At 38.8% G+C, this 12496-nt stretch overlaps 1 protein-coding gene across 1 annotated transcript; it reads right to left on the reverse strand.

Annotated features, from left to right (window-relative positions):
- Positions 1-4375: 4375 nt before the first annotated feature.
- On the reverse strand, positions 4376-11805 carry LOC133155809 (acetylcholinesterase-like). Its single transcript, XM_061281372.1, has 10 exons — positions 11654-11805; positions 10587-10886; positions 9549-9774; positions 8858-8987; positions 8612-8763; positions 8201-8387; positions 7139-7449; positions 6690-6899; positions 6071-6228; positions 4376-5840 (listed from the first exon to the last, which is right to left on the reverse strand). Exons 2-10 carry the CDS (start codon positions 10876-10878, stop codon positions 5743-5745), a joined length of 1764 nt encoding a protein of 587 aa, XP_061137356.1. The 5' UTR covers positions 10879-10886; positions 11654-11805; the 3' UTR covers positions 4376-5742.
- Between the last annotated feature and the right edge of the window lie 691 nt (positions 11806-12496).

Consider the following 12496-nt stretch of genomic DNA (forward strand, 5'->3'; position numbering starts at 1 on the left):
TACAATGAGACAATTTGCCTCAATTAGGCTAGTATTTTGAGGTTGTGTGAGATAAGACTACTGCAGGATATTTTTTTGCTTATTAAAGTGTGAAAACACTGCACTGTTCTGTCCGTTTTTATTCAGGGCTTTGTCTTGTCAAAACATTTGCCTAAAAAGTCACTGGTCTTGCAAAGAGGATGAGACACTTTCTGGCAGGAAGTGAAAGAGGTTTATTGTCTGCGCCTTCATTCTGCAGCTGAATAATCCTGTCGAAGTCAGTCTCTGACCCATACAAGTACGGGGCAGCTCAGAAACAAGTTCATGATCTGTTTTTTGTTCATGCATGGCAACCACAGGCCTACTCCATTCGTAGCTTCCCCGCTTACAAATCAGCCTAGGGTTCAATGCAATGTCCAAGAATTAATGGAGCTCAAACCAACACAATTGTACAGATTGATCCATGTAGGACATGTGATACGATTTTCTGCATACAAGAATGTTGGAAATCAGTATAGTCTCACAACACTGAATACTGAGCGTTCAGACTATCTCTTTCGTCAAGATTCCTCTCGAGACCGCAGTTATTGGTACTTAGTGAGTCACATGGGTACTGCATGTTAAAATAAAACGTTTAGTTGATCTATGAATGTCTAGCAGTATGATTCATAGAATTTATTCATAAATTGTATCCTGCATTGTAAGCGCAGAGTATTTAATTTTCTTTTTTTACAAGGTTCACAATTGGATGATGTGTCATGTTAGCATAAAGACAAAAAAATCTGATACAAACATTTTCTCATTAGGATCACCGGTAAGCTGGAGCAGGTCCCAGATGACTTTAGGTGAGAAGTGAGGAACACCCTGAACTAGTTGCCACTCAATCGCAGGGCAATTATACACAACAATAATATGCCACCATTAGGGTGGAACAATTTGGGAAAATAACCCCATCTGGTAACATTTTACTGAGCTCACTGCATCAACAGTATATCATCAACATGATAAATTTTGGTTTATTCTATAGGTCTGAATATGAATTAATACTGGATTCGTTTTAACAACACATTGGTACAGGACAAAAACAACAACAAATTAACAGCACCTACCACTTGGATTTTGCGTGTCGGTTTACAAACCTGCACCTTTTCATTCGGTAAAGTGATTCGGAATTACTGAGAAAAATGTAAACAGAAATATATACTTTACAAGTAAAAGTGACATACTGCGGTAGAATTGGTCCTATGTGTGCTCTAATATTGCTCACTTTTTACCCTAGTAGAAACCTTTGCTTCGGGAAACTAAATCTGTAATCTGCTTAGTCGTGTTGATGCATCCGACATTTTTAATCAGCGGTATTGAAAGGAGAGCAGCTCAACGCTAAGGCGCTTGGCAAAAGCACTGCATTGAGAGGAGTAATGGAGAGTGGGGGTTCTTGGATGTGGGTATGAAAGCAGGAGCGTGCGTTGTATGAATAAGCAACATCCTTTTTCCCCAAGCAGGGTTGTATGAAGTTGCTGACTCTTAAATTAAGATTTTAACAACATCTGAAAACCCGAATAAGATCAACAGTTCACTGTATTCCGTGATCAGAAAACAAGGAAGACATTTGTTGGCACTTTAATTGCTGTAAAAAAATGTTTTACCGTGAACTGTATTGTATGTGAATTTAAAATGATTTACCAAGATAAAAATGAGAAAGGCATAGTTTGTGTTTTAACAAAAGATAAAGCTTTTCTTTGGGTAAAATACATTAGTTTTATACTTGCCATGGAATTCACATTGTGGTTTCAATGTGATGACTGCCATTTTGGGTCAGTTAAAGCACTCCCATGAATCGAATTATACTTTTCTTTGTTGGGTCATTGTCAATTGTCCTCTGTGTCCAAGTCACGTCCAAATGTATTTTTCTAGTTATTTTGGTACTTTGATCCCCATAGTTTTGACTTCCTGTTCCTTAATAGGGACCGCTGTCTCCCAGCTGGACTGAGAACACCTCGGCATCTCAGGAAAAAGGCCACACTGTTTTTGGTAGCTGACACCATCATACTGTATTTAGTCCTCGATGGAAAGAGAAGGCACTTCATTGTAAACTATTCTTCTGTGTATTTTATTAAGAAGTGTCTCAAGGGTGAGCATTGATTCTGCTTAAATGTGAAACGACCTCATCCAGTCAGTGGCAACCACCAAATTATACTATATTCTTTTCTAAATGGTAATGTGATTGATGAATCAGTAAATCCAAAATGCACCGGCTGTATACATATTTAAAAGGTTAGGGTTAGTTAAATTGGTAGTACATCATTGTAAATGGTTTGCGTATTCCACCTCCTTCCACTTGAGATAATGTGAGCGAGCGACAAGGGTATTCATCTTAGGACAAGGTTAAAAAACAATGACCTTGAATGGTAATGCTTTACAGCTATCTTGTTAATTAGAAGATATTACTGGAATGGAGCCATAAGTGTGACAAAGATACAGAAGATAGAACCTTGGCATGGGGGACAGTTTTGTTGTTGAGGAGTAATTGGGAAAAACAGATTTGATAACAATGAATTATCGACCTTTGCTCTATACCGCGTCTCCATTAGGCTAAATTATTGTAAAGTATATGCAAGAAGATCTTAAATATTAGCATGTATCAAACAACCATTCACACTCACAATCAAACCTACGAACAATTTAGGAGCGGTCAATCACCCTACTATGCATGTTTTTGGAATGTGGGAAGAAAGGCACGGGAGAACGTGCGGACTCCACAAAGAAAGGCCGGAGCCGGAATCGAACTGTGAGGCAGACGTGCTAACACTGCTCCACTGTGTCGGCATGGAATATTCCGAAACTTGAAATTTGGAATACATTCTGGTGTACTAACCGCTGCTGGTCCTAGTTTGGCTATTCCATAGACTCCGTCCACTGAACTAATCAATTTGCCCTGTGTTGTACCATGATATTGAAGTTGTGTTTAGTAAAGATTAGGTCCAGTCACTCTCTCCGCACCACCCATATGACTGCGCCACGGAATTAGTTCCCAATGCTCCATTGCTAAATGTGAAACTGTTCAAAGTGTCGAAACCTGAACAGAAAGCCTGAAGACAATCTCGTCTCTTAATGGTGCTGGATTCTTCGTCACTGACAAGGATAAATCTTGTCACCAGTGCGTTGATTACAGTGAACTGAATGACATTACGGTGGCAGAGTAGAACACTGGTTAGCACGTCTGTGGGTTTTCCTCTTGATACTCCAGTTTCCTCCAGCATGCCAAAATCATGCATGGTAGTCGGACTGAACTCTCCACATTGCCGGTAGGTGTGAGTGTGAGTGCGAATGGTTGCTCCTCTATGTGTGCTCTGCGATTGGCTCGCAACCAATTCAGGGTGTCCCCTGCCTACTGCCCAAAGTCAGCTGGGTTAGACTCAAGCACTCCCCCGACCCTCGTGAGGATAAGCGACATGGATAATGGGTGGAAGGATGAATGACATTACCATTAACAAAAGGTTTCCACTCCCCCTCATGGACTCAGCATTGGATCCTTTCTGCGCATCTACTGTTTTTACCAAATTCGACTTGCACAATGGGCGGCTCGGTGGGACACTGGTTAGCACGTCCATCTCACAGTTAGGAGGGTCCCGGTTCGATTCCACCTCCGACCCTCCCTGTGTGGAGTTTACATGTTCTCCCCGTGCCCGCGTAGGCTTTCTCCCACATCCCAAAAACAGCCTTGGTAGGCCAATTGAGCACTCCAAATTGCCCCTAGGTGTAAGTGCGAGTGCGGATAGTTGTTTGTCCTGCGATCGGCTGGCAACCGGTTCAGGGTTTCCCCCGCCTACTGCCCGATGACTGCTGGGATAGGCTCCAGCACACCCGCGACCCCCGTGGGGACAAGCGGTATAGTAAATGGATGGATGGATGGACGGATGGACTTGCATAACACATACCATTTGGAAGGAATGAAAGAGGATGATGAGTAGGAAATGGCATTCAGTTCTCCTCAGGGGCACTCTGAGTATTTCTGTCTCTATTTTCGTCTGCTACGCGGTCCATTCTTTGTCTGTTAACAGGCCATTATAATTATTTTTTTTAAACTTTGCTTTCATATAATGCCATTGTGGAAGCAGCCTTGTTATTGCAATAATCTCAAACTCGTTAAGCATGACATTTATACTTTAAGGTTCAAGGCAACTTTCTTCAATATTTATCATCAGTGGATCAGGGCTGGGAAGAGGGATCATTTTTATATAATACCTTGTTACAAAAAATACAAATCAACTAAATAAATCTGCATTTTTGACACGTCACGTCAATAATTTAATTTAAATGACACTTCTGCCATGCAAAAACCACATGAGATGTGAGCATGAGCTGGTCCACCAAAATGAAATACAAGGACACAAAATTCATTAATAACAGGTATTTTTCTCTTTATTATAGGCTGCTTGTACTTAAATAAAAGAGGAAGGAAGTGTGTATTTTGACAGAAAATCATCAGTTCACTTGCACTGTAATTTCACTTAATTATAATCCTAACTATAAGAGTATCAACTGGTATTGGTGATTGGCAAATGAATGCTGCATTGTATCTGACAATCACGCATTTATAACGAACACAGGAAATTACTCCTTATCACTCAAGTCAATAATGTAATTGGGGTTATTGCAGGCGTTTAAGCATGAGAATAATGAATGGCACTTGCTTTTTGTAAATACTTCTCATTTATCTGCTTGAATGGAACAATGGTCTTGGCAATCACTGTTAAAGTCCACTGTCAAGCCGTTGACAACACGTCCCACCTTAACTATGCCTTTGTGTTGAAAATGCTCATTTCTGTAGACGTGTGGGAGCGGACTCTAATTAATGAATGTGTCAAAAATGTTGATCACCACTCAATCTTGACGTCTGTCCCCCGGCAGCTGTTATTTTTTTTACTCAATAGAAATCCCTCTTTCCTAGTTTGGGCATGAAGCAACTGTGTCTATTTTAATTGTTGTATTCAGTTGTCATGCCTGCAGTTTTTCTATGCATGACCATTTCTTCTTTCTGTGATGTTATTTTTTTTATGTATTTTTTTTATGTTAATGAAAATGTTGGTAAATTATATTTTAGCATGTGTTTAGTGTGTGTGCTGACTTATTCTTTCACACGTACAAAGCAATACCGACACCTCATAATTCCAAAATAATGTATTTTACTGTTAACATGGTATGAATAAACCAAAACCCTTTTTTTAAAAAAACAAAAAAGAGAAACACTTAAATTTTAGGCTAATTTAATACTATAAAACATCATGTTTCACATGGATTAAGGCTTCTCTTGTAATGCATTTTATGCACGTATTGCTAATAATTTATTAATATGCATAGAAACAAATATATTAGTAAAGATACAGACATTCCCTGATGTTAAAAGTAAAATAAAAAACACTTTGGCCTCATGAAATGTAACACAACTTGCTCTAGTTCTGCTCCTGGTGCAAGTCTAGTATGAGACGCAGTAAGTCTGCGCAGGGTTGGGCTCAACTGGGTTTTGGTATTTTTGGAGACATAGCCTGCCACGGTTAGAAAGGTGTGTTTTGCGCCAATGTGGGCATGAATACATCTGATTTAAAATGACACTCAGGTCCAGTTCTTTGATTTCAAGTCCAGTTCTCTGATTGTTGTCAAAGTATGGTATACACAATTCATTTAATTCAGTCGGGTATAAAATGTAATAAGAACTTTAGCTATTGTCGCCAAGAAAAGAAAAATATTTTCCTCCTGCATACTTTACCAACAGACTGACATGATAAAAAATGAAATCAAAAGAAACGTGAAATTGTAGTGGAGCATTATTCCATTTGCAGTCATACAAGCCTCTCGCTCATCTGTGGACAAAGACAGACACATAGTACGCGTAGGATTTTTTTTTTTTTTAAGTAATCAAGTATGTTATATACCATACATTAATCATAAATATGAAATACTTTGGAACATAACCTGTTTTGTAAACACTGGGAGACCTAAGTGTGAAAGATGTGTGGTCTGATTGATAAATTGTCTGTGTTGTAGTTTAACATGTTTTTATTTGTTTTCGCATAAAATTGGAGAAACCTACCTGAAATCTTCTGTATTCCCGGCATCACTTTATTCCACAAGTAACAGTCTTTGGCTCTCAGCATACTTCGTTTTTCTGGAAGGTCAGAGTTCAGTGTGAGATACTCTTGGCCTTCAGGGGTGAACAAGGGCCATGCAACCCCGTCAATTCCTGGATTTCTGAATAGAAAAATACAAAAAGATTTGAGACACATCCAGAAAAAAAACATTTACATAGGCTTTAAGGGCACTTCATTCTAAATATCAATGCCCAGTAAAAGTATCGTGAAGAAAGTCAAAGTTCATTCGCCTTACTGCAGTATAATTTTATGTTGTCTGAATTGGTGCTCTCTCTTGGTCCTTGGCCATAAGTAAGAGGGAACACATTTCTCTAATCCACCTGTTGCATTACTGGTGTCAAGTCAAGTCAAGTTTATTTGTATAGCCCTAAATCACAAGCAGTCTCAAAGGGCTTCACATAGACAAAAATTGAAAATTATTCTCAATTGTTGTGTATATTTTTTAGAAAACCCTAATCATGAATGATGTTTGAATGAACCAAATGCATGATTAGGGGAATGAAAGAGTCAGTGATTGATAAGTGCCGATAATTTTGCTCATATGTATTTACTTATACATACCCCGTCCTTGCAAAGTTGCCCCAGTGTTTCAGAAACTTCTTGGTCATGTCCACTTCCATCATTGTGTATCCCCATGTTTCATTCAGTGGCATTCCAAACACAAACTCTATCTCGTAACCATGTAAAATACCCATCCATGCTGGCCAAGGATTTAAGGAAGATTGGTGGTCAAAAAAATATTGGAACATTTTACCGCCCTGTTGTGAGTACCTGAGGGGAACAAATACAGGGTAACTGAATTTGCAGGTCATTAAAGAAAGACCATTGCAATATAACAGAGTAATGCTTGCTAGTATTACCAAGGGTATTTTCTTTCTTTTCAATCCTTCTCATCAACCAAGCTGGTAGGTAAATGAGCTCTAAGATGGTAGCTCATTTACATACCGGTTGATCAAACTGCCATAGGTAAACCAACATTACTATAATACTATCAACACTCTTGAATTTACCTGTGAGCAAACTCTAACAAAGGACAAACAAAAAATCGGTCTCCAACCAGATCCCCCAGGGAGTCACGGTTTTTCATCCTATTATGCTCATCCGTCCAATCGGTGTAGTGGAAAATCGCTCCTGTTTCTGCAACACCGTCTAAGCCTGCCATAGCAAGCCGCACTCCTTCCATGAACTCCATCCTGGTGATGAGACTCTGGCTGGTGATGTTAAATCCTGGCATCCCATAAACTAAAAAGTACGTCCCTTCATTCTTGTTTAACCCAAATAACACTTCTTTCTTTGGAAGTGTATTACTCTGCAGCAACACCTGTTAAAAAAAAAAGTGTTTTTTGAATAATTATTTTCACTTTAAGTCATGTTTATCTTCCATTCATATTAGTCTTCTGTGAAGCAGATCTCTATACACACAGTGTTTGCAGAATTATACTTTGTTTGACCTGTCACGCACAAAATAGAGGACAGTGTTTGCCTGGGAGACCAATGATCCTGAGAAGGAGGACCTGAGCACTTTTTTAAACTATGAAACCTAAATTCAGTGTAAAACTCACGGGCTTATTGGCTATTACACTATTTGAGGCCTCACTGTATTGCAGGCGGAATATTTTTGGAGCTATAAGCCATCAGTGCCCAGTCCGTCCCTGTCTGAATACATGTTTATTTGGTAAGGATTGCTGTACAGAGGTCAAATTTGGTCAGCTGGTGACTTTGAAGATGAATCCTGTGAGGGTGGTTTACAGATGAAAACCAAAAGTGTCTGTTTGTGGTTTGTCTGTTTTCTGCAGATCATTTATGCAGAAAGTCATTCCACTTCATATGACTATTGTTCATTAATGAGTGTTTTTGTTGCTCCGAATACTTCAAAGCATGAAATCCCTTTTCCCTAGTGGCGCATACGTGCTAGTTTCAGAAGACAAATTCTGCATTTGTTTTTATACTATACTCATTAGATAGCATCAACAGACTCTAATCAGGATATGAGCCTAAAATCGTACGGTCTAAAGTGTAAAACGTGAATCTTAAAAGGGATATGAGCCATACCCAGACAGACTCAGACCTACTTGAATTTCATCAGGTAGGAAGTCCCCATCCACAGTAGGTACAAAGGGAAAAGGCAATATTGTACGTTCTGTGAGAACATTAAATTGCCGTGTGGTTATCACCCAAGGATCAGTCGTTTGTAAACAGATGTCCAGTTGAGCTGGAGAAGATGTGGGGCAGCCGATTAAAGTTGCCAGCATCATGGACCTGGATGATAAAGTAACAATGTGGCTGTTTAACCTTTAAGACACCAGGTTCAAATAGTCACAATGGTATGCTGGCTTGTAAAAATAAGAGTAGTACTTAGTACTTATATTACTTTAAAAATAAGCAAGGGTGTCACAATATATTTGAAAATTAATGTTGGGTTTACAGTTAAAAAAAAAATAAAAAAATAAAAACACCACAGAGAGAGAAAAACTTTTCACTACCTTTCATAGGCATCAGTCTTGCCGACTGAGGCCCATGGTGCAGTTGGAGAAGCACTCTGCATGACAGCTCTTTGAAAAAGGTCATGACTACCTGGGGAGAGGAGATGGTAGCCGACAGATGCAGACCCAGCGCTTTCCCCAAAAATTGTGACCTGTGCAGAACAGCAAATCAAGAGGAAACAGTTTGTGTTACCTTGCAAGTTAATTACTGTTACAATCCGAAGAAGATCATTTCAAACTTCTTACCTGTGACGGATCACCCCCAAAAGCGACAATATTATTGGCTACCCATTGAAGAGCTAACCGCTGGTCCAGGAGACCTGCATTGCCCCGGATGTTGTTGTCAGGCAACGCCAAGAAACCAAGTGCACCTAGTCTTAAATACATGAAATCAGGCAAGAAATTTGTGATTGTCAGAGTTAGTTCTGTAGTGATGCACCCAAAAAATTAATAATTACATAACGTTTAGTTCAGTTGTATTCAACGTTTGAGTGCAATACATTTCAGTTAGCTTTTAAACTTTTATTTCATCTTTTTTAATTTAATGTGTAATTAATTTAAATTGAATCATTTTTAAGTGCATGTTTCCCAATATTTAGGCACTGTTAAAATGCATAATGTTTCAGTGACTTTCAAGGATGCTAAATGTTCTTTGTAGAGAATATAAATTTGTCTCAATTTTTTTTTATGCCTACTCTATGCTATGGGTACTTTAATGTTGCTCGTGGTACTTGGAGAGCTTAGAATTTTTTAGGTGCATGGTGAATGGCGTAAAAACTTTGATATCTACTGCCCTTGTTAAAACCATTCAACGGTAATTTAATGTTAAATGTAATGGAAAAGGATTTGATCCCAAACCAGCTGCAACAAAGTCCACCAGTTTGCTAGAAATCAGTCACCATTATCATATAAATGGATTTACACTCAAAATTCTCACCTATAATTCATTGATACCACAACAACACTTTCAACTTTACTTAGGTAGCGGCCATCATAAAGGTCCAGAGAGGATGTTCCTGAATGAAACCCCCCTCCATAGATCCAGACAAGGACAGGAGCCAGTGGACTCTGACTATCTTGGTTGAAAGGGGTCCAGACATTTAGATATAGACAGTCCTCACTCAGCTTAGTGTTTGGGTTCCACATCTCGGCACCCTTAAAACCTAAAAAAGTAAGAAACTCTAGTTCATCAAGTGAAATGTGAGCGTGAATCAAAGACTGCTACAGGGACTCACACTCTTCTCTTAGATATATGGAGGTGAACTTTATTGTTACTCATAAGTCCAAGCGTCTCATTTTATGAGCATGGATTATAAAAAGATGGCAAGCGTGGGTTCTGCCAACAGAGTATCTAATGTTGGTTTTCAAATCTATATTTGGAGAATTTTGGGTGGCATTTTTAGTGTACATATGGCTGGCACTATCTGGTTTCCAAACAACCCTCCCTGACAGGTGGTTGTGTCTATAAATAGCAATGTATCTGTGACCCAAGCTTGTTCCATCTACAGTAGGCGGGTTGGCTTGTCGAACTAGACACGTACAACAGATAAATAAGGTAGAGAAAAAAAAAAACTTCAGCTTTTTTTTTTTCTTTTTTTTTTTTTACATGTCATTGGTCCATTTTTTTATTGGTCCATTTCTTTAATCGCATACTAGGAGTGATTTGTTGTACAATATGAAAGCGCTTCCTCTGGAGATGTCTTGGTGGGGTTTGTAGTATTACTTTCCAAATATTTTCCAAATGACTTCTACGTTTTGAAATATTATTGCAAACAGTATTTGTCAAAATCCCAGCATGAGCCAAAAAAACACATTGGTGGCAAACGATACAGTTCCCACCCATTCCATACTCTCCTGCCAAATGTTCTTTTGCAGTCTTTCATTTTGTACAGTGCCATAGACCAACAAAAGAAGAAACTAAATGAGAAACCTTGAAATGAAAAACTGTGGCTCTCTGTGTGTCAAGATGTCATACCTGGATAGAATGTATCCGGAACCTGGTAGCAAGAATTTGCATAGTTGGTGGCATCTAACACTCCCTCCCATCTTTCTGCAGGCTCTGGAGCTCTGAATCGCAGTTCGCCAAGAGGTGGTTTTGCATAAGGAATTCCAAGAAAGGTTCGGATACTACCACCGAGCACGGGAAGATATTTTCCTCTAACTTTCCCATTGCTAGTATTGACTACAAGGTCATTCTGTGTGGTGAATGACAGAATGGAAAGCAGCATGAGAAGAGCAAAGTTCATGTGTCCTGAATGTGTCGCCATTGACAATCCTAGCGGAAACACATACATACGTACATGGATAAGGTTTCATATTAGATTCCAGACTAAAATCATCAGAAAAAGTTGCTGTCAAGCCTGATGTGGCATGCACGACGTAATCTTTTAAAAGTTGACTCTGAAGACCGGATTACTTATTTTCTACAGTTGCACTGTAGAATGTCAAGTATGTAATTATGGTGCAACATATTTTTGATATGTTTGTTTTTCATCATTAGTTAACTGAATACGCAAATGTTATTTCCAGTACAATTAATGCAGTTTCTTAGAGTTTTCTTTTTTTTTTTTAACAAAACAGATTGATCTTCCCGTGTAAACCAATTTATGGGCATTTATTTATCATTTCACACAGGAGCGTTTAAAGTCATTTGTGCAACAGGCATCTCTGGATGAGAATAAACACGTTGAAGTGAATGATTGTTGTCCAATACAGGCAAATAATATGCAATAATAATTAAGACAAATAATAAAGAATACACAAGGTAATTGGAGCATACTTCTGTAAATTGTTAGTAAAACACGCCACATGCGCGCCAAGAAGCGCAATAACAAGATTGCGTGCGCGTGCGTGCAAAGTGAAAGCACCTCACATTGCACTTTGAAACACATTGTGGTAATCCCCATTATCCCGTCATTTTGGGGATATTCCGAACGCAAAAGGCGCAAATGCCGTCCAACAATGACGCGCGTCACTGAATAAAACCTGAGCGCCGAATTTAATAGTTAGTTACCCGCTGCAAGTTATCCTATGACGTCTTACCTTGTCAGATGCTGTTTCATTTAGCGTGGAGTGGACGCTGTGTTTGACATTGGGAAGGCGTGGAATCACGCTTTTTGTCCCGCGTCCGTGGATTTATCCCCTCCCAGCGTTATACAATAGCGGCTCCCCAGACTCCAATGTTATTGTATGTATAGAACTACGAGTGATAATGAGAGCAAACTAAAGAGTTGAACCATTTGACCAAGCTTTACCTGGGCCAATTTGCAGAACATACACCTGAGAGACTATCCTTTTTCCATCTTATTTATTTATTTATTTTTATAGGTGCGTGTCTACTCTATTCAAGAGAACATGCTTTACTCTATTCATCTTTACCGCAATTGTTTTTCAATATAATACATCCTTATCTACTGTAGCTCTTTCACAACTTTTTTATAGGTTTAAAGATTAGCTATAGACTTGTATGTCCATTGCATTCATTCTGATTCATTTTATTAGTGTTACAGCCCTTTATCTAAATTTAGAAACTGCAAAACAGACTTTCATAACAAACCAATCAAATCATGAGAAGAAATATGTGTTTTTGAATTAAATACAAATATTCAAAAAAAAATTATCTGTTCTAAACTTCGTAATCTAAAAATTGTCTTTTTATCTCACGGCCTCATCGATGCACTTCTTTAAAAGCTAGGTTGAGTGAGACGTCATACCGAGTTCCACTTTGTTTTCATTACAAGAAATTCCTACTTGTTGATGGCTTCAGTGAACGTTCCAAGAATTAACAAACATTTTTTATAGCATCCTTAAGCGGTGATGTATTTTTCTGTCTGTATGCCAGTCTCACATCTGTGGCGCACTATTTCAACACAGCAGTCCTTGAGA

The sequence above is a fragment of the Syngnathus typhle genome, linkage group LG6 (genome assembly GCF_033458585.1).
Source record: "Syngnathus typhle isolate RoL2023-S1 ecotype Sweden linkage group LG6, RoL_Styp_1.0, whole genome shotgun sequence".
NCBI lineage: Eukaryota > Metazoa > Chordata > Actinopteri > Syngnathiformes > Syngnathidae > Syngnathus > Syngnathus typhle.

Excerpts from the sequence above, each read along its gene's own strand:
- LOC133155809 (XM_061281372.1), bottom strand. The coding sequence starts at position 10,878 with ATGGCGACACATTCAGGACACATGAACTTTGCTCTTCTCATGCTGCTT. Across the intron at positions 8,988-9,548 it reads GTGGTATCAATGAATTATAG|ACTAGGTGCACTTGGTTTCT; the intron begins GTGAGAATTTTG and ends CATGTATTTAAG. Across the intron at positions 5,841-6,070 it reads GGGAATACAGAAGATTTCAG|ATGAGCGAGAGGCTTGTATG; the intron begins GTAGGTTTCTCC and ends CTTTGTCCACAG.